At 43.3% G+C, this 21,375-nt stretch overlaps 1 protein-coding gene across 1 annotated transcript in view; it reads right to left on the minus strand.

Moving 5' to 3' along the window:
* Positions 1-21,375, minus strand: part of ARB2A (ARB2 cotranscriptional regulator A) — a 973,029-nt gene that overhangs the window by 847,145 nt on the left and 104,509 nt on the right. The window contains exon 4 of the mRNA XM_082243137.1: positions 17,900-17,965. Within this exon, the coding sequence (XP_082099263.1) occupies positions 17,900-17,965 (66 nt within the window). The remainder of the gene's footprint in view (positions 1-17,899; positions 17,966-21,375) is intronic.

A 21,375-nucleotide genomic window follows, 5' to 3' on the forward strand; every position in this document is an offset into this window, starting at 1 on the left:
GTTAATTATCAAAGAGATAGAAGAATTCTAAAATTAAAAAGACTAAAAATGGCTGTCCACCAACATTTACCATCCAACCTGACAGAACTGGAAAGGATCTGCAAGGAGGAATGGCAGAGGATCCCCAAATCCAGCTGTATTAGATCAAAAGGGGGCTTCTGCTAAATACTGAGCAAAGGGTCTGAATACTTAGGACCATGTGATATTTCAGTTTTTCTTTTTTAATAAATCTGCAACAATGTCAACAATTCTGTGTTTTTCTGTCAGTATGGGGTGCTATGTGCACATTCATGAGGAAGAAGAATGAACTTAAATGATTTTAGCAAATGGCTGCAATATAACAAAGAGTGAAAAATTTAAGGGGGTCTGAATACTTTCCGTACCCACTGTACGCACTTAGAAAACCTGAAGGCGGTGATTCATTTTCGGGGTCCCGTACACAGATAGGCTCCCAAAAAAAGTCTCCCGCATGTGGTATCCCTGTACTCAGGAGAAGTAGCATAATGTACTTTGGGGGGTAATTCCACATATACCCATGGCATGTGTGAGCAATATATCATTTAGTGACAACTTTGTGTAAAAACAAAAAAAATAAATAAAATAAAATTGTATTTTCCTGAAACTTGTGGCAAAATATAAAATATTCAATGGACTCAACATGCCTTCAGCAAATAGCTTGGGGTGTCTACTTTCCAAAAAGGGGTAATTTGGGGAGTACGTATAAAAAGCTGTGCTGTGGATGGGATCCAGTCGCCTTAAGGTCAGTAAATTCTGACCTTATTGAAGCATACCCATACGGATAATTTGATCCGGGAACCCTACGCAACCAGGCATGTAACCAAAAACACAGAAATAGAGAGAGGGAAGGTACCCTCTCTGGAAGGTTGCTAAAGAAGAGCTCACAGGGATTGGTTTGTGCAAAAACAAAATATAACCTTTATTAAATTTGGGTGCAGTACATACAAAAAATAATATGGAAATCAATAAGATAGATACAAAAAATAAATAAAAAACTACCTAGTTACAGATTGAGACTCGGTAGCTGATGGCCGACCCCTCGGGTCGGTGTCGGTTGTGCATGAAATGCAAATGCATCAACCTTGCCTGGCACCTGTGGCACCTACTGGGGTTCTGTTTTAGGAGCTTACTATGGGGAGCGTGTGACGTATGATAAATTCATTTGAGTCACCAATTTACTCAACCCTATGTGTAGAGGTGTCTACTGCTCTGTATCCAGTTTATGTAAAAATGGTGTGTACCTTGGAAAAACTTAATGGTGAGTATGGTAATGTCCGGCAGAGGGCAAACGGACCTGCTTAAGGTAAGCAAGGACTGTCCATGTTCGGGTGATATAGAATGCACATAGTTGCAACCAATCTAAGATTTAAGGAAGTATATGGTATATCACAAATCTAAATATACACATAAAAAGGGTGGCCACCCGACATGTAAACAGTTGCTGATTCCCTGTGGAGATCTCAGGGACTGTTCGGCACTTCCATAGTCATAGGGACAGAGAGTCCAATCATGTGATGGGGGTGGTGTATGTATCACCCGGTAGATATGGGACACGGACAAGATCTTACTGGATCTACAGTTGGCGGGGGCAATGAAGTATTGATGGGATTTCAGTCTCAGCCCGTGGTGCACGGAGGGAGCAGGCCAATCCGGAACTGGGGAGGTATTACCAAAGCAAAGATAGGGATACAGGATATATCGGTCTTAAAGTGTGTGTAGTGATACTGATCAGGGATGGGGCCCACCTAGTCAGAGGAAAAAGGGTTTAATAGCGGTGATCCATCCATAATCCTGGGTCAGTCCATCAAGGATAAGTAACATACAGTGTCTGTGTGTGGGGATCGTATCGCTCACCTTACCTCTCTGATTGACTCAAATGTGGGATGAAGAAGTCCAGTACCTCTGATCAGTCATCTACTCACAGTGGATGGTGTGTCTCCTCTTGTCCCTTGCAATGGGATGCTCACCCTGGCCGGTGCTCAGACCTCCGGAAGTGCAGCCGGAAAGCTCTCTCACTTCGATGCTCTGTATCAGGCAGTAAGATGCCGCCGCTCCTGCGGCGCTGCTTGCTTCTGGCGTCCCACGTGGGTGTGCCGTGCTGGCCGTGCTGGTCCTCTAGAAGGTAGGTAAGCTTCCTACTGTGCCTGTCAGGTGCTGGCGTCGACCAGTTGACTAGTTTCGCGTGCCCTGCGCACGCTTCTTCAGAACAGTTCTGAAGAAGCGTGCGCAGGGCACGCGAAACTAGTCAACTGGTCGACGCCAGCACCTGACAGGCACAGTAGGAAGCTTACCTACCTTCTAGAGGACCAGCACGGCCAGCACGGCACACCCACGTGGGACGCCAGAAGCAAGCAGCGCCGCAGGAGCGGCGGCATCTTACTGCCTGATACAGAGCATCGAAGTGAGAGAGCTTTCCGGCTGCACTTCCGGAGGTCTGAGCACCGGCCAGGGTGAGCATCCCATTGCAAGGGACAAGAGGAGACACACCATCCACTGTGAGTAGATGACTGATCAGAGGTACTGGACTTCTTCATCCCACATTTGAGTCAATCAGAGAGGTAAGGTGAGCGATACGATCCCCACACACAGACACTGTATGTTACTTATCCTTGATGGACTGACCCAGGATTATGGATGGATCACCGCTATTAAACCCTTTTTCCTCTGACTAGGTGGGCCCCATCCCTGATCAGTATCACTACACACACTTTAAGACCGATATATCCTGTATCCCTATCTTTGCTTTGGTAATACCTCCCCAGTTCCGGATTGGCCTGCTCCCTCCGTGCACCACGGGCTGAGACTGAAATCCCATCAATACTTCATTGCCCCCGCCAACTGTAGATCCAGTAAGATCTTGTCCGTGTCCCATATCTACCGGGTGATACATACACCACCCCCATCACATGATTGGACTCTCTGTCCCTATGACTATGGAAGTGCCGAACAGTCCCTGAGATCTCCACAGGGAATCAGCAACTGTTTACATGTCGGGTGGCCACCCTTTTTATGTGTATATTTAGATTTGTGATATACCATATACTTCCTTAAATCTTAGATTGGTTGCAACTATGTGCATTCTATATCACCCGAACATGGACAGTCCTTGCTTACCTTAAGCAGGTCCGTTTGCCCTCTGCCGGACATTACCATACTCACCATTAAGTTTTTCCAAGGTACACACCATTTTTACATAAACTGGATACAGAGCAGTAGACACCTCTACACATAGGGTTGAGTAAATTGGTGACTCAAATGAATTTATCATACGTCACACGCTCCCCATAGTAAGCTCCTAAAACAGAACCCCAGTAGGTGCCACAGGTGCCAGGCAAGGTTGATGCATTTGCATTTCATGCACAACCGACACCGACCCGAGGGGTCGGCCATCAGCTACCGAGTCTCAATCTGTAACTAGGTAGTTTTTTATTTATTTTTTGTATCTATCTTATTGATTTCCATATTATTTTTTGTATGTACTGCACCCAAATTTAATAAAGGTTATATTTTGTTTTTGCACAAACCAATCCCTGTGAGCTCTTCTTTAGCAACCTTCCAGAGAGGGTACCTTCCCTCTCTCTATTTCTGTGTTTTTGGTAATTTGGGGAGTGTTTGAACTGTCCTGGCATTTTATGCCCAATATTTGAAGCTGATGCCACATATCACTCACTCTTCTAACCGCTTGAAGACCAAGCCTTTTCTGACACTTTTTGTTTACATGAAAAAATTATTATTTTTTTTTTTACTAGAAAATTACTTGGAACCCCTAAACATTAAATATTTATTTTAAAGCAGAGGCCCTACAGAATAAAGTGGTGGAGGTTTACATCTTTTGTTGTCATGCGGTATTTGCGCAAAGATTTTACAAACGCAATTTTTTTGGGAAAAAAAACACTTTTTTTTTCCATTTAATGCACAAACCCACTATATACTGCTCAATTGTTTGCCAAAATATAAAATATGATCTTATATCAAGTACATAGATCCCAAACATGACATGCTTTAAAATAGCGCACGGCCGTGCAGCAGGCGACAAACTATGTACATTTTTAAAAGTCTTCACAGGTTACCACATTAGATTTACAGAGGAGGTCAACAGCAAGAATTACTGCCCTTGGTCTAACGTTTGCGGCAATATCTCACATGCATGGTGCAATTGCTGGTTACATATGACACGAGGCATTTCGACACACACCTTCCCTTTTTTTTTTTTTTTTTTTTTATTGCTATCAAAGGGAATGTAAATATCCCCTATGATAGCAAAAAGTAGTGACAGTTAATCTTTTTTGAAAAAATTGGGGTATATTAGACTCTAGATCTCTCCTCTGCCCTTAAAGCATGTGACCACACCAAGATCTGGCAAAACTGAAGTCCTGAAATGCTCGCAGCTTCTGGTATTTTAGACTATAGAGATGATTGGAACCGTTCTGGTCTGCAACCAGCTCTATGGTCAGCTGACGGAACCCCCAGCTGCAGTCTCGGGTTACTCAGGGGGACAGGAGAGCCGGAGAAAACCGGAAAGGCAGCAGGGGGGGGGGAACCACCCTCCCCTGCTTGAGAAAGCAGTCTAGCGGCTAATTAGCCACTAGAATTGATTTTACATGAAAGCCGATCACTGGCTTTAAAAAACGATACCAAGATGATGCCTGAACCTGCAGGCATCCTGGTTTGACCACTCAAAGTCCAGCAACTTATCAGTACGTTGCTGGCCCTTGTTGGGTATATATTGTAAGGTTCTTTTTTTTTTTTTTCATGCATCCTGTGCTGAAAAAAATAGAACCTAACAGATTCCTTCATTCACATCAATTGATGTGGATGAAAAAATCTGTCAGAAAATGTGTGGTATGCCCACCATTAGACCTCCCAGCATCCACCCACTTCTAATGATGGGCATACATGCAATGTTCTTTTTCTTCATCCAGCCCATGGGCTGAACGGAGAAAAAAAAAAAAAAAAAAGAACAGATTCCTCCATTCACATCGATTGATGTGGATGAATAAATCTCTGTCAGGAAAAGAGTTAAATATATGGGGAAGCATTGAAGAGATCCGCCCTCTGTGTCCTGCGGTGATGAAATCACCTCCTACAGCACTGCAATCATTGATTTACGTATATTCTGAGAGCAAACACTGTTGCGGTCAGTATAAAAAAATCAGTGCTGCAGCTGGTGGGTTTACCTGCAAAGGGAACAATGGTTAACAATAAAACATTATAATATAAACTGCAGTAAAACAGTAGAATGGTGGTATCGGCAAAGCAAACTATGGTTAACAATGAAAAACACAGCAACATTAAAACATTACAATAGCATACAGTACAGTAAAACAGTAGAATGGCAGGATCTGCAAAACAAACTATGGTTAACAATGAAGAAGTGTAACAATAAAGCAGTACAGTATAGCAGTATATTATTAAAGTACAGTAAACCCCTAAGAACAGAAAACTAACAACTATTTTTGGCTTTTTTTTTTGTAACTGTAAAAAAAAAATTAAACGTTCCAGGCTAGGGTCTCTCAAAATGCGATAGCCATATAACATCTTTTAAGACCCTGTGTGAAAATGTGCCCTAGACTGCTGTGTTGTACCTACACGAATACTCCACTAGCGTTTGGTAGCGACGGAAACAGTCATCGATGCAGAGACCAGGTTGGTCAGGACAGGAGGGACAAAAAAAGCGAGTTTCACGCCTATATCCACATTTTCTACAGACATGACATCTTCTTTGGGGTGCTCTTTGGGTAGAAGTACCAGGGGGGGCATCCAGAAAATGACTCTCATGCAGCCGGCACATAAGTGTTCGGCAGAGCCAAATGGAATAAGTATACAGACACTTTCTTGTACAAGAGTCTGGCCTTACAGACAATGAGGTATGGCTTCACTGAAGTTCACCCATCCCATGTTAAGGTTGTATTTGTGGACACAGAGGGGCTTCTCCACAACACCAGTCGCAGTTGTAGTTGTATCTGCGTGAATGGATGACAGAACTAAAACATTCTGTGTGTCCCTCCACTTCACTGCAAGCAATTTATTACACTTCAAGCAGGCTCTCTCCCCCTGTCTAAGTTGGGAATCTACAAGCCGTTGGGGGAAGCCCCAGCAATTTGGTTGCACGATGCCACATGCGCCAATTCCAGAATCAAATAGGTGACTAAAAAGTGGCATGCTTGTGTAATCATGGTCTACGTATAAATGGTACCCCTGTCCGAATAGGGGTGACATCAAGTCCAAAACAATCTCGCTACTGCTCCCTATGTAGTCTGGGCAGTTGGGGGGCTCCACATTGCTATCTTTTCCCTCGTAAATCCGGAACCTACATGTATAGCCTGTTGCCCTGTCACAGAGCTTATACATCTTAACCCCCTATCTGGAACGCTTGCTGGGGAGAAACTGTTTGAAAACAGCGGCCAGAAAATTGAATCAGGGACTCATCATCCTCACTGCAAACAGCTCGTTGGGGCGTATACAAGGCTGCCAATTTTTGGTTGAAGTGATTTACGAGGGGCCGAATTTTGTGGAGTCGGTCAAATCCAGGGTCACCCCGAGGATGACCGAGTTCATGGTCAATGAAAGGCATGAACCGCAAGATTTGCTTGTATCTAGTTGTGGCCATGGCAGCAGAGAACACGGGCATATGATGAATTGGGTCAGTGGACCAATATGACAGCAACACACTCTTTTTAGTAATGCCCATGATGAGGGATAGGCCCAGAAAGGTTTTAAATTTTAGAAACAGGGATACGTTTCCATGCAAATTCTCTGGCAAGAGTCAAATTTGGATTTGTGGCCACCAAAAAAAGTTTATGAAAATACCCCCGGGACAGTCAGGGCTAGTACATTCCACAATGGATAGCCTCTGATCTGTCCCGGTTCGCACTTACCTTTTAGAAGAAATACTTACTTTGAAAATTTCTTAAATAAAGTGTGTTGGGGTGCGCTAAACAACAATAAATTCAAACATATGAAATAAAAAATTAAAACATATGGCAGAACATGAAAATGTACAATGATGTTCGTGAATAATCAATAGGTGCATAAACACAAAAGTTCTTAAGTGTCCATAGATGGGTGATGTTATTGAAAGCAAATTGGTGAAAAAAAACTATAGCTTGATTCCACATCCAAAGTGTATCCACCACCAAGTGAAATTCCTCCTTACCGAACGGAAAAAGGGTAAGGTGCAAATATTAAACTCATGTGCTGAACAAAATTCAATCTCCGTAGTGAACAGGCAATCACCTCGTGCAAAACACCTGGGTTGGCCTCTTACCAGATGGCAATCAGTATACGCTTGTATCTTCAAAGACACTGCCTTCCCCTCTTCTTAAGATCCACAGAGTCTGTCACAACAGCTGCGCTGACGGTTTCAGCTCCACCATATAAAAGAAGGAACAGAGGACTGATAGTGTATTACCCTTTTAAATTTATTAAAACAAGCGGTATTGCACTTACAATTAGGATGTCTTGAAAATCAGCATAAGAAAATAGTGCCAGAAATTCCTGCAGAGGCTTGCGTCCGGCTGCAGCACGGACTGCAAGTAACTGTGTGACGTGTACGCCTCCTAATCTGACCGGTTTCTTCCGATTGGACTTCGACTGAGACAGGAGTAACCTGCGAACCGTCACTTCCGTTCTATTTATACATGTTGAAGCAAGCTGCCGTAGTTCCGGTGTCTGGAATGCCTTTTCACAAGACCTGGAAGCTTTTCTTACACTTCGCGCTTCTTCTCCAGCACTGCCATCTCAGGTGTGGGCAGCTGAAGCCAACGAGATCCTCTTCTGCGTCCTCTTCGGTCCCACGATGCACTGCGCCGGCCCCGCTGTCACTTCCGGGGCTGCAGCGTCATCCCTGCACAGCTTCTGGGCATGCCCAGAAGCTGTTTAGAAAGGTATGGCGCGTGCCTGCACCGGAACGGACGTCGGGGCCGGTGCAGGCGCATTGATTCCTGGGAGCAATGACGTTCAGCTCCCAGGAATCATTGCAAAGCGGAAGTGACGGCGCGGGCTGCGGCCGCCGAAGGAGAAAGTGGAAGAAAGGTGAGTATATTTTTCTGCAATTATAAAGGTAAGTAAAAAAAAAAAAATCGTAATTATCCATTTCTGTTTCAGGTGACCATATGCAAGCGGATGGCCCAAAATCTTCCATGAAAAACAGCTCATAAAAACCAAGGGGAGTAAAATCGGCTGTTTCTACCTGAATTCCAGGTTGGCCAGTGAATTGGGGGGGGGGGGGGGGGAGAAATAACAGGCGCTGCAGAAGTGGTGGGCTCCCAATAAGGATTTGCAAGTGCACCAGGAAGGACACTATGAGCTCTACAGGCATGTCTAAATTCTTGGTGGCTGCGGGACTCTACTTGTGCTAGCCACCGCACCAGCTTGAACTGCACTTATGGGACTCGCCACATCACCAAGTGTTACGGCAGTGCTGGTTTGACTATGAAAAGGCTGTACTAGGTCGCTGGTGCTTGCTAGTTCACTATAAGGTTGAGCGGCACTTGTACCGACACACTGCTGCATACGAGAACCATGCGATTGTTGCACCTCAGCAACAGAAGAACGGGGTCGGGTATGCAATGAATAAGCACATGGTGTGAATCGCGTTTGCTGCTATCCTGTTTGTCTTGCACATGTCGATGTTGGACTTTTTGATTTGAAGAAATAAAACTCAAGTTTCTACTTTCCTGAGACTGGAAGTGCCACTTTCTTTCTACATGCATATGGACTTCTTATGTTGCGGACCTTGGTGAGCACCCAGTCTTGCAGGACTACTACAATTTACTTGGGAATCCTACTGGCCCAACTGTCAGCACTTTGAGCGGTGATTTGTTCCTTTGCTTCTTTCGACCTTAGCAGGAACCACTACTCCATCGTCCGAGCCATTTGTTAGGGTGCCGCTGCTCTCTACAGGTTGGAATACGGAGCCTGATTCCAACAGTGAGGCTTCCTCATCGCTCTCATCTGTCATGCTCAGCATCATGTAGGCCTCTTCACTAGTGTACCCCTGTTTGGACATTTTGGCCAATAAATATATAGGTACCTAGCGTGACTCACAGGGTAAAAAGCACCTGGTTGTCAAGGACTGTTTGAACCGCTACCAAAAAGTTGAACTGCTAGTGCTAGCAGAGATCAGGCCTGACTCTAACGCTGTGGTTTAGTGTGCTGTGTATTGGAAGTGAAAGTAATCTGCGAATACTGCACTTCTTGGGGGCTGGGCGGAGGGGCTAAATGCAGGTGCTGGCAGGTGTCGGGGCTGATCCTGTTAATGCTGCATTTTGGGAACACTATACTATACTATTGGGGACACTAGTATAGTTCAGATCTCAAAGATATTGGTCCTTTCAGACACTATAGTAGTAATGGAAGTGTTTAGTATGTGTGTGTGTGTGTGTGTGTGTGTGTGTGTCACTGGCAATCAAAGGGTTAAAATGTATTACTAAATATGTGGAGAGCAATCTGATGCTGTCCTGGATTTATGCTAACTAGGGTTAACGCTAAGTGATGTCACCTGTGACACTAATACAGTGATCAGAAAAAAGATCTGTACACTGTAATAAGGCGACCGAGGGGATAAATATGTGCTTATGTGTACTGGTGTCAGTGTAGTGCTTGTGTACTCACAGTTGATGCTCTCTCCTCTCACGCTAGAACCAAAAAGGGCTCCAGGAGAGGAGATTGCATCATTTCCTGTACCTGCGTTTACATTATACAGGCACAGGATGTTCTGCCATTGGTCACAACCGATCACCAGGTCCAGGCCATAAATCAATGGCCTGGACCTGATGACTGATCGGTCCTGAATCGAATCGTGGAATCACGTGGATGGCAGGTGCACACCCCAGTGCGCGACCGACGTACAGGTACGTTGGTTCGCGCAGCCGAGCCACTTTGCTGCAGTAAAACAGTGGCGGGTGGTCGGAAACAGGTTAAAGGCTGGGTTTACATACATGTGGCTGCAGTTTCAGCGTGGGAGTCTGCAAATTTGTACCTGAAATCACACCTGAACCAGACTGAAAAGCGCACAGGACTCATTTTAAAACTGTACATGTATGAACCGACTGCATTGAGAAGGCTGCTAGGATCAGGGAGCCCAAAAAACACAGACATAGGGGACACCACAGACACAGAGGACTGCTGACCCCAGACAAAGGCCCCACACAGTGTACTTACCTGTACCCGATGGCGTGAGGTGCCTCATAATAAACGGAAAACCGCCCACCCTCAGATGGCAGGGGAGTGCCGCCAGCCAAAAACGCAGGACACCGGGAGCGCACGGACGAACCGTGCATGTGTCCGGTGAGGTAGCCACCCCACAAGGCTGCATACCTGAGGACAGGGATGGGTCGTTTATGAGGCCAGGGCGAACACATAGCCTGCGAAACGCTCAATGGAGGACTGGGATTCCATCTGATCCTCTGTCCTGGAGAACCAGGACGACCAGTCCGATTCCCAGCTCCGCAAACTCCATCTTCATCCGAAGATCTGACTAACTAAAAGCTGACAAAATAAACAGCTAGCAATGCAAAGAAAAAAATTACATTTTCAGAAAATAAAATCCTTAAATAGAAGAAGAAGACGGAGACTGTAGCCCCAGCACAGGGAAGCCTGACTACTCCTGAACTAGGCAGAAGACAAACTGAGTTGAGATGGCTATTGCAGGAGGGGTATTGGACCAGTGGGACAGCCCCCATGGGTGTGTCTATGGAAATGCTTTTGTTCTAACAAGTCTTTTGCCTAGCTACTCCTAAGGAGTGGAAGTCAATACCCCATTGGTGAAGACTGTATGAGTGGGCGGGGACTGTCAGAGGATGTAAGAGAAAGGGTGCAATTTCTACTGAGGTGACTGCCTCATTCCTAGTCCCAAAATATCTTATTAGTCAGCAATATTACACAAATATTCCCGTTTTTATATGTTGCCTATTAACATTTGTCCCTTCACCGTATTTTTAGTCTTCAGTTCTAATCTTACAACCTATTCACAGATATATTATATATTTCTTTCAGTTCATTACCAGACACCCCAGAACACTATCAGATTTGTCCTTCATTTCATCTGTGCAGTGGAGATTACCGCCTTGCTTCTTAACACTGTTCTATTCTTTACACAACAAATTATTTCCTCTGACATTTTAAATTTCTCCATTTAAAAGTCCTAATTAAAACTTCACACAGCAGCAATTTGTCTTTTTACTGTGGTAATTCATTAAACAGAGCTTTCATTGAGGAACGTCCATAAAGGTCAGGGCTGAGCACAACCTTGCTTTATCGACAAAGCAACCAATAATACATTTAGTCCTAAGAGCAGCAAGACTACATAAAGCAATTTGTATCTATTAAAGCTGCACCGTGTAATGTGGGTTAACAAACCCCATGAACCTTAATCTGCTCTTTAAAAATAAATATAGATAACTTAACAGCTCCAAGGGCATTTTTCAACAGAAAGAGGTCAGTCCATAAATGCTGTTTAAACATGACTTGTGAAGATTTGGGCAGGGTTTATCTATTGATCTGAAAAAGACACTTTGTAACAACAGATACACAGGAAATACTATTTTAAACCCAAAGACTAGAGCAGGGATGGCAAACCTTGGCACCCCAGATGTATTGGAACTACATTTCCCATGATGCTCATGCACTCTGCAGTGTATTTAAGCATCATGGGAAATGTAGTTCCAAAACATCTTGGGTGCCAAGGTTCGCCATCACTAGACTAGAGTATAAGAAATAGGCAGCGCAAGGATAAAGTGGGTGTCAGCCTCAATGAGAAGTGAGGAGAACTTTCCTCAGTGGGGCAAAGACAAATGTAGCCCTAACAAGTATTCTAAGCTTCCACCACTCTGGCCAGAACAAAAGAAAAAAAAAAGTAATCTTCAGAAGTCTCTTTGCAACTACTTCCTGTTTATATGTATACATTCTGGTGATGGCTGCCTGGCATTCCTCAGGGTGGGGTTTGTGATAATGACAACAGTGAAACATGCATGCATAGTGTTTATTGAAAGAGATACTTGTAGTCTCCATCAGATGCCTATGTGACATGATGACAATGCAGGAGCACAATTGGGAGAGAGGGAACAAGTGTTCCACAAAGTCTTTCACAGAAAGAAACCTCCAATATAAAAAGGCTGAAAATTACCTTTGCAATGACATTAACATGTTAAAGTTGATCTGAAATTTGAGAGTCTGGGACAATACACTGTATGCTTGCAGTCACGCCATAAACACGTCAAATGGTTTTACCCTGCACTAGCGATGCCAGCACAGCTATCTACAAATAGCCATTAAGATGGCTGCAAAGGATAGTAACACGTAGAAATCTAATCAATAAAGAGGCAAGATTGGGAATTTTATGCATACAATACACACTAAAGATATTTCATAAAACTAATAGCAATTACATGGCATCATACGTCATTTGTCTTTCAATAGGGCATATGTTCCCTTGGTACTAAAGAAGTAGCCCCATGGTAGTTTTGTTTTTGTTTTTTCTGGCCTTTAAAATAATATTTTAAATCTGGCCGTTTACTAGTAGATCATCGAATAAATTCTTGTACGAATAGTCTCAGTACAATCAATGGCGTGGATTTCATTCAAAAGTACTTCAAAATTTTGTTTTTGGAATGAATAGGCTGACCAAAAACTACTTTACATGGTTAGAAATTTGTTAGTTCGAGAAGAAATTCGAAATTCATCCTGCTTGGTCCAACTTTCTTGTCACGGTGCTTCAAAAAGAACATCCATCTGACCCCAATAATGATTAGAAAATCTCTTAAAACAAACAATTTTAACCAAGATTCTCCTAGTGTATGGCCAGCTTCAGGCACAATCAAACAATAAGAAGAAGAAAAAACAAGATTCACAGTCACACACACAACACATTACATTATTGCAAATGCACATAGATCTGAACTAATCAATTCAATAATTACTCGGCTCTTGAAAAGGCATTAGATTTGTTTTTGCTTTCATCTTCTCCGATTATGAGTATAATGGGTTATAAATCAAGTATCAATCTTTGAATGATGTGGGGAAAGGAGAAAAGGGAAAGAAAAAAAACTCATGAAGGGTTGCAGATTACTGGAAACATAAAAAGAAGCTAAAAAGAGAATGCTAAAGAGATGTCCAACAGGGTTATTTGATTATAAGCCCAGCGTTACAAAGGGCAGTTTGAAATGTTCAGAGCCTCAAATAGGAATAATTTACATTTATATAGCATTTTACATGTGTCTGAATTCTTTACAGTACTTTAAAAAACAGAGCAGTACTAAGAAGTATTATTGGTTTTCATGAGATCAGTTGCAGAGTGCACCTGCGTGCAGCTAATTATGAAGTCCTGCTTTTTATTTCTGTGGTCAGCAAAACAGGAAATTATATGCCAGTGCCCACCAATATTAATAAACCAATCTGTATTTCAGTATCTTTTTCCTATCTTTTAGAGAACATTACCATGCCATAAAACATTGGAAAAGGAATAAACCCCCACCAAAAACAAATGATATTTCAAAAGATTTGAGGTGCAAGTTTCCTAATCCACCAGCTGCTTGCTGGACACTTTCTCCAGCAATGAGAACTCCCTGCAGGAGTCTGCCACTATTGCTATATTGTTAATCTCCAGTTTAAATGAGCTAAACGCTCCTACACCTCCCTATGAACTATCCACTCATACTGTGGTGAGAAATGGGGTATGGGAGAATTTATGGGAATTCAACAGTGGCATCTGATTACCTCATTCTCCCTGAATATAAATCAGATGATGGGGAAGGGGGTAGGGAGGAACAACAAGTGTCAGAACAGAAACTTTCCCCTTCTAAAGAAGCATAAAAAAAACTAGTCAACATTCCAAAATAGAAAAAAAAAAAAGTCTATGATTAACCACTTAAGCCCCGGAATATTTTACCCCCTTCCTGACCAGGGGGTATTTTTGCAAAAATAGCAATATTTTTCACATTTTTTTATATGAAATTTCCCCCCAAAAAAATGTAAAAAAATGGATTTTTGTAAGATCTTACCGTAAAATCCTTTTCTCTTAGCTCATTGACAGACGTAGTCCTCGGTGATACACCACCTTCGGGTTATGTTGCCTCCACAGGAGCAGGACTAGACAGGAAATTAAAAAGCTCTGGCCACACCCTAGGGGCAGTCCCAGAGGGTATATCCTCTCTCTCTCTGCCTCAGCAAATCAGTTATGTGAAAAAGCAGTCTTTAGAGATTTTAACCCAACTCAAAAAAACAGAGGGGCGGGGACTACGTCTGTCAATGAGCTAAGAGAAAAGGATTTTACGGTAAGATCTTACAAAAATCCATTTTTCTCTAGCGCTCATTGACAGACGTAGTCCTCGGTGATACACCACCTTCGGGACGTCCCAGAGCAGTATCACAACTGAGGGGTGGGAAAATGGAAATCAAATCCCAATCTAGAAGGCCCAACCGGTGCCAACTAGAAGTTTACAATGCTCATCCTTAATGATGAGACTCAACAAAAAAAGAGAAAACAAAATTTTTTTTTTTTTTTTTTTCAAACAGAAAAAAACCCTCGAGGTAGACCACCGGTCTCCTCAAATTGCGGCCTGCAAAACCTTGCGGCCAAATGAGGCATCCGCCGATGCCGTCACATCAATTTTATAGAATTTTGTAAAGGTATGTACCGACGACCAGGTGGCCGCCTTACATACCTGGACCACTGACGCCTGATGGCGAAAGGCCCAGGAAGTACTGAGCGCTCGAGTGGAGTGCGCCCTAACAGGGAACGGAGGACTCTGACCCTTAATAGAATAAGCCTGTACCACCGTTTGTCTAATCCATTTGGCAATGGTCGCGGCAGATGCAGGCAAACCCTTTCTGGGGCCATCCGTGATCACAAAAAGTGAATCCGTCTTACGGAATGATTCCGTAGCTTTCAGGTATACCCTGATTGCCCGAACCACATCTAAGGAATGCAACGCATGTTCCCGATGATGCTTGGGCTGCGGACACAAGGAAGGTAGTACAATATCTTCATTCAGATGAAAATCTGAAACCACCTTGGGAAGAAAAGATGGCTTAGGATGAAGTACTACCTTATCCCTATGAATCACTAGGTATGGGGACTGGCATGATAATGCAGCCAGTTCTGACACCCTGCGAGCAGAAGTAATAGCCACCAAGAAGGCCACCTTCTGGGATAAAGTAAGCAAGGGAATCTCCCTGATGTTTTCAAAGGGAGGTTTCTGTAGAACCGACAAAACCAAATTAAGATCCCAAGGCGGTAAGGGCGCGCGGACTGGAGGAGCCAGGTGCCGCACCCCCTGGATGAAATTCCGCACCAAGGATTTGGTAGCTAAAGGCTTCTGAAAGAAGATTGCTAATGCTGAAACTTGACCCTTGATGGTGCTCAAGGCTAGCTTCTGCTCAACCCCCTGTTGCAAAAAGGCCAATATTCGAGACACCGAATAGGTACGTGGAGGAAATCCTAAAGATTCGCACCACGCAATATAAGTTTTCCATGTGTGATAATAGACTTTGCTGGAAGTCGCTTTCCTTGCTTTAATAAGGGTAGGAATGACTGAAGCTGACAAACCTCTGTCCTTCAGTACTTGGGTCTCAATGGCCAGGCCATTAAACCCAACGACTGTAAAGCATGATGGTAAATTGGTCCTTGAGACCACAGACACTCCCTGAGACGAAGTTCCCACGGAACGTCTACGACTAACATGTCCAAGTCGGCCAGGCCGGCTTGAGGAGGCCAGCCTAGAATTTCTAGGACCACTGGCGCTGATTGGATCTGAACCAGGCGTCCCTAGAGGTACCTGGCCCCGACCATCCGAGAAAGTCTGGTCGTTTTCTGTTCCCACACATTTATCAGATACCTGATAGTTATCAGGAAAGGTGATCTTTTCTGGTTGAACCTCAGGGACCGAAGTCACCCGACTAGAGGCTACTTGGCCTATCTGGTCAACCAGATCCGATTCCTGTGAGGTATCGGGACTAATCTTAGGAAAAGGTAAAGGAAAAGATCTATTCAGGGAACGGTAATTACCGCTTCCTGTAGTACTTAAATGTTGGAAGGGAAGAATCGCACCGGTAGTAGTGGTTGATGCTCGATCTAATGTCCTGAATACCGGTGAAAACGTCCCCCCACCCTGAAACCGGGTGGGGGCGCACCTTCAGGCTGTGTACTCCTTTGCTTCGGGTTTGGCTGGGTTGGTCCTTTGCTTGTCCGACCAGCCCTTCTTGAACCCTCCTGGAGGAGTCTTGCCTTTCCCGCTAGTACCAGCCGGGCGCCCTTTATGGGCGGTAAAGAAAGGTCCTCGCTTGTTGCGAGGTCCCTTAGCTTTAGCAGCCTGTGGCAAAAAAGTGCTCTTGCCCCCAGTGGCATCCTTAATGATTTCATCTAGGTTGGCCCCAAATAGACGATTCCCCTGAAAGGGGAGATTTGTCAAGGTCTTCTTGGAACCTAGGTCAGCTGACCAGCAATTTAACCACAGCACACGTCTGAGGATCACCGCTGTCTTAGATGCATGCCCTAATAAGGGAGTAGTGTCCAAGGCTGCGTCACAGATAAACTGTAGCCCTTGTATAATCTGTTCCATCAAATCAGATGTCTCCTGGGGAATATCTTTTCCCCTAAGATCTTGGCGTACCATTTTCGCCCATTCCGTAAGTGTCTGGGAAACTAGACCAATAACAATTACTGGTCTAAAAGCTGACCCTATCAGAGAGAAGATGGTGCGGGACTCTGCTTCCATCTTTCGATCCACCGGATCCTTAAAGGACGAAGTGTCCTCCACTGGACCTTTAAGAAAAAATTCTTGCCAGGACCTAAGATCCCAGCAAGGTGTCTAGGTCCTTACTCCTAACTAGACAGAAAATAACTGATTTGCTGAGGCAGAGAGAGAGAGGATATACCCTCTGGGACTGCCCCTAGGGTGTGGCCAGAGCTTTTTAATTTCCTGTCTAGTCCTGCTCCTGTGGAGGCAACATAACCCGAAGGTGGTGTATCACCGAGGACTACGTCTGTCAATGAGCGCTAGAGAAATCAAAATTTTTTAACATTTTCGGCCAATTTGTTTTATGCTACCTAGGTTTGGTTAAAAAAAAAAAAAAAAAAAAAAAAAAAAAAAAAAAAATCGCAAAAAGCGTATTTTGCTTGGTTTGCGCAAAAGTTATCGCGTTTACTAACAAAGGGAAAGATTTTTGTAATTTTTGTTGTTTTTTTTTTAACGCGTAATGGCGGCGATCTGCGATTTTTTTTGCGGTACTGCGACATTGCGGCGGACAGATCGGACCCTTGACATTTTTGCCACTTTTGGGGTTACCAGTGACATTTCTACAGTAATCAGTGCTATACATATGCACTGTTACTGTAAAAATACACTGGCAGTGAAGGGGTTAACTTTTTTTGAAAGGGAGGGGCTATGTGTGTCCCTAGGGGCGTGCTTTCTACTGTGATTGGCTGTGGCTTCAGATGTATGAAGAGTGATCAATGGTTCTACATAGTAGAACCGTATGATAATCCTTCATACACAGGGGAGAATGACAGGCAGCTTGTTTACACAAGCCGGGGGGGGGTCCGTGACCCCGCGGGAGCGCGCCTCCGGCGGCGCGCGCTCGCTCCCTAGACCCTCACAAGCTAGTGACGTAGCCCTACGTCACTTTGCCTGTGAGGGCCTGACCGCCGAAGTAGATAGTCGTGCGGCGGTCGGCAAGTGGTTAAGAAACGTGCCAAGTTTAGAACTTTAACCTGCAAACATTTTCATAGGGAATCCAAAGTGCTTCATGCAGAAAACGCTACGAAGATCATTTGATAAAAAAAAAAAAAAAACAAAACATACAGAGAAGATGGTTTACCACTTTTTAAACCAATTTTACATAGTTCTTTCACTCACAAATAGTAAAACCAAGATTTACTTACCGGTAAATATACTTTTTGCAAATTACAGTCCTTTTCCAATAACTCGTACACATGCTTTGTTATAATCTGCAAAGGAAAATCATAATTACATATATATATATATATATATAACTTAGTTATTGCGTAGCTGTCAACAAAGCCTGATCAGTTTATTCTTCTGCTTTAACCAATAGTCAGCCTTTCAGGAAACAGATTTTATAACAGTGATCAGTAAGCAAGGACAGTATATAGCATACAAATGTATACATTTACATACTTAGCCATGGATTACATTATTGATGAGCATATATAAATTAATTCAGTAAGTGAGAATAAAAAAAAAAAAAAAAAAAAAAAAACAGTTTGATCAAACAAATGTTTTTAAATAGGTGCATTGTCTTTGTAATTTGTTCTTGTATTATTTTATATTGTTGTATTCTGTATCTTTATTCTCTTAAAAAAAAAAGGGTTTGAAAAAAAAAAAAAAAACGGATTACATTTCGACAGTCAACCATTAGCCTAGCTTTCTACAGATTTTAGCATGTGTTTTACCAAACACTGCCTTGACATGAGTCTTCTCAGGGGACCTAAAGGGTCACTGATTTGGGGGGAAAAAAAAAGCACTTGTGCAAATGCAGCTTGCTTTCAGGTGCATTTAGCCTGCATTTGACTTTAACCACTTTACCACTAGAGCATTTTGCTGTCTTACGTCTGGGCCACTTTTTGCGATTCGGCGCTGTGCGACTTTAACTGACAATTGCGCGGTCGTGCAACGCCATACCCAAACGAAATTGACGTCCTTTTTTTTCCACAAACAGAGCTTTCTTTTGGTGGTATTTGATCACCTGTGCGATTTTTACTTTTTGCGCTATAAACAAAAAAATAGCAATAATTTAAAAAAAATAACAATATTTTTAACATTTTTTTATATGAAATTCCCCCCAAAAAAGATGTAAAAACCAATTTTTTAAAAATTTTTTGGCCAATTTGTTTTCTGCTACCCATGTTTGGTAAAAAAAAAAAAAATCGCAATAAGCGTATTTTGATTGGTTTGCGCAAAAGTTATTGCGTTTACTAACAAAGGGAAAGATTTATGTAATTTTTGGTGTTTTTTTTTTTAACGAGTAATGGCGGCGATCTGCGATTTTTTTTGCGGGACTGCGACATTGTGGCGGACAGATCGGACCCTTGACTGACATTTTTGACACTTTTGGGGTTACCAGTGACATTACTGCAGTAATCAGTGCTATAAATATGCACTGTTACTGTAAAAATGACACTGGCAGGGAAGGGGTTAATTTTATTGGAGAGGGAGGGGTTAATGTATGCCTGGTGCTTACTAACGTGTGGGGGGGGGGGGGGAGGTGACTGTGTGAGACAGGGACAGATCGGATGTCCAGCTATGCTGAACACTCCGATCTGTCACTCCCTGTCACTGAGGAGATCCGCCCGCTTGTGTTTACACAGGCGGGCGGATCTCCACACTAGATCCCCGACGATCGGGGCAGAGCAGCGGCGATCGCCGCTGCCCCTCCCCTGGTCCGACTCCCGCTGTGAATGAAAACAGCGGGAGCGCGCCTCCGGTGGCGCGCGAGCGCCACCTACAGGGGAGGAGTCTGGCGACGTAGGTCTACGTCGTCAGACGGGATCGTGCCACTTTGCCGCAGTACTATTCAAGTACTCAGTGGTAAAGTGGTTAACCTTGTTTCCTTATAATAAAAGTAACATGATAAATATTAGAGAAATTCTAGATTATTATGGCTATAAATCCCTTTGTTAACCCCTTATCACTGAGAATATGCACCTCCAGTGAAGTGGGTCTTCTTGCATTGAGCCACATACGTGCACACACGCGTTTGTGCAGGGGGCATGCGGTCAGAGGCAGCTCCAGGTGTCATATTAACGTTTAGGAGTCGGGGACCGCTTCCCAATCACAGGGATCAGTTACTCTACAGGCCATGCCTCTACACTTTCTCTTCTTAAATAAAGAGGCAAGAAAAATTACAATCTTCTCCTTTAGCAAGGAGAAAAATATGCAAACTAAGAAAAAAGTTGTGTAAAAAAATAAAATACATTAAACTAAGATAAAATAGCTAGGGGGTTTGATCTAGGTCAGGTGTCAATGGTCATATTTTGCATGTTTTAAAGCAGTATTAAAACCAAAAGCAAACCATTTATTATATTACAGCTTACCAATTCTAAGATGTAATGGCTGTATTTGTTTTCTTTTTTAGGATTGCTTTCTTATATTTTCATGTTGTGATCCAGCCAGCAAGTCTGTTTTTCAAAAGCACAAGCTCCCCAGCAGAAAGTATCAGTTTACCATTCTCTGGAGTTGTGTCTCATTAATACAGGAGGTGTGTTACTGGCCAGATCACAGATGAAAACAGAGGGGGGAAAAAAAAAAAAAAGAAAATTGTTGCAGCCATCACATGAAATGATTGGTAAGCTGCAATTATAATACGTTTTCAGTTATTGGGTTTATTACCACTTTAAAGTGGAGTTCCACCCTAAAATTTAACTTCGGTCCATCTTCTTGCTCCGGGTCACCTGAAAAACAAATGGATAATCACAATTTTTTTTTTTTTTTTTTACTTACCTTGTTTTAGAAGATAATGTACTTACCTTACTTCCTCTTCCTCCCTCGGCGGCCACGGCGAGTCGTCACTTCCTGGCTTGCAATGATTCCTGGGAGCTGAACGTCATTGCTCCCAGGAATCAATGCGCCTGCACCGGCCCCGACGTCAGTTCCGGTGCAGGCGCGTCATACCTTGCTAAACAGCTTCTGGGCATGCCCAGAAGCTGTGCAGGGATGATGCTGCAGCCCTGAAAGTGACGGCGGGGCCGGTGCAGTGCATCGTGGGACGGAAGAGGACGGAAGAGGATGCAGAAGAGGATCGCGCTGGCTTCAGCTGCCCCCACCTGAGATGGCAGCGCTAGACAATACATTTTCAAGGTAAGTATTTCTTCTAAAAGGTAAGTGCAACCCGGGACAGTTCAGAGGCTATCCATTGTGGAATGCACTAGCCCCGACTGTCCCGGGGGTATTTTTATGTATTTTTTTTTTTTTTTTTTTTTTTGTTTTAGGTGGAACTCTGCTTTAAGTAGGATTCAAAGAAAACACACATTTTTATTTAGTGCCAGTATATTTTAGGTAGGATAACAAAAAAAAGCAAATTGTGCACAATTGTTTCTGGGCCCTACTACAGGTACTAAAAACATACATTTATTGTATTGCTGCATTTGCCAGGATTTGGAGAATTTTGTTCTGAGTTCTTCTTTGGAGGTAGGTAATGGTAACAAATTGCACAGCTAAAATTCACATTTTTTTTTTCTTTTATATTTTGAGCCAGATACCGTTATTACCATAAAAAAAAAAAAAAAAGAAGGCCCAATTTGCCCTGAAAAAAAAAAAAAGAAGCTAGGTATGAATTACCTGGATAAATTAAGTCGTTTTGATTCTATGTAGAGTTTTACTAACACACATTGAAGTTGCA

Source organism: Pelophylax lessonae (assembly GCF_965119305.1).
Source record: "Pelophylax lessonae genome assembly, chromosome: 1".
NCBI lineage: Eukaryota > Metazoa > Chordata > Amphibia > Anura > Ranidae > Pelophylax > Pelophylax lessonae.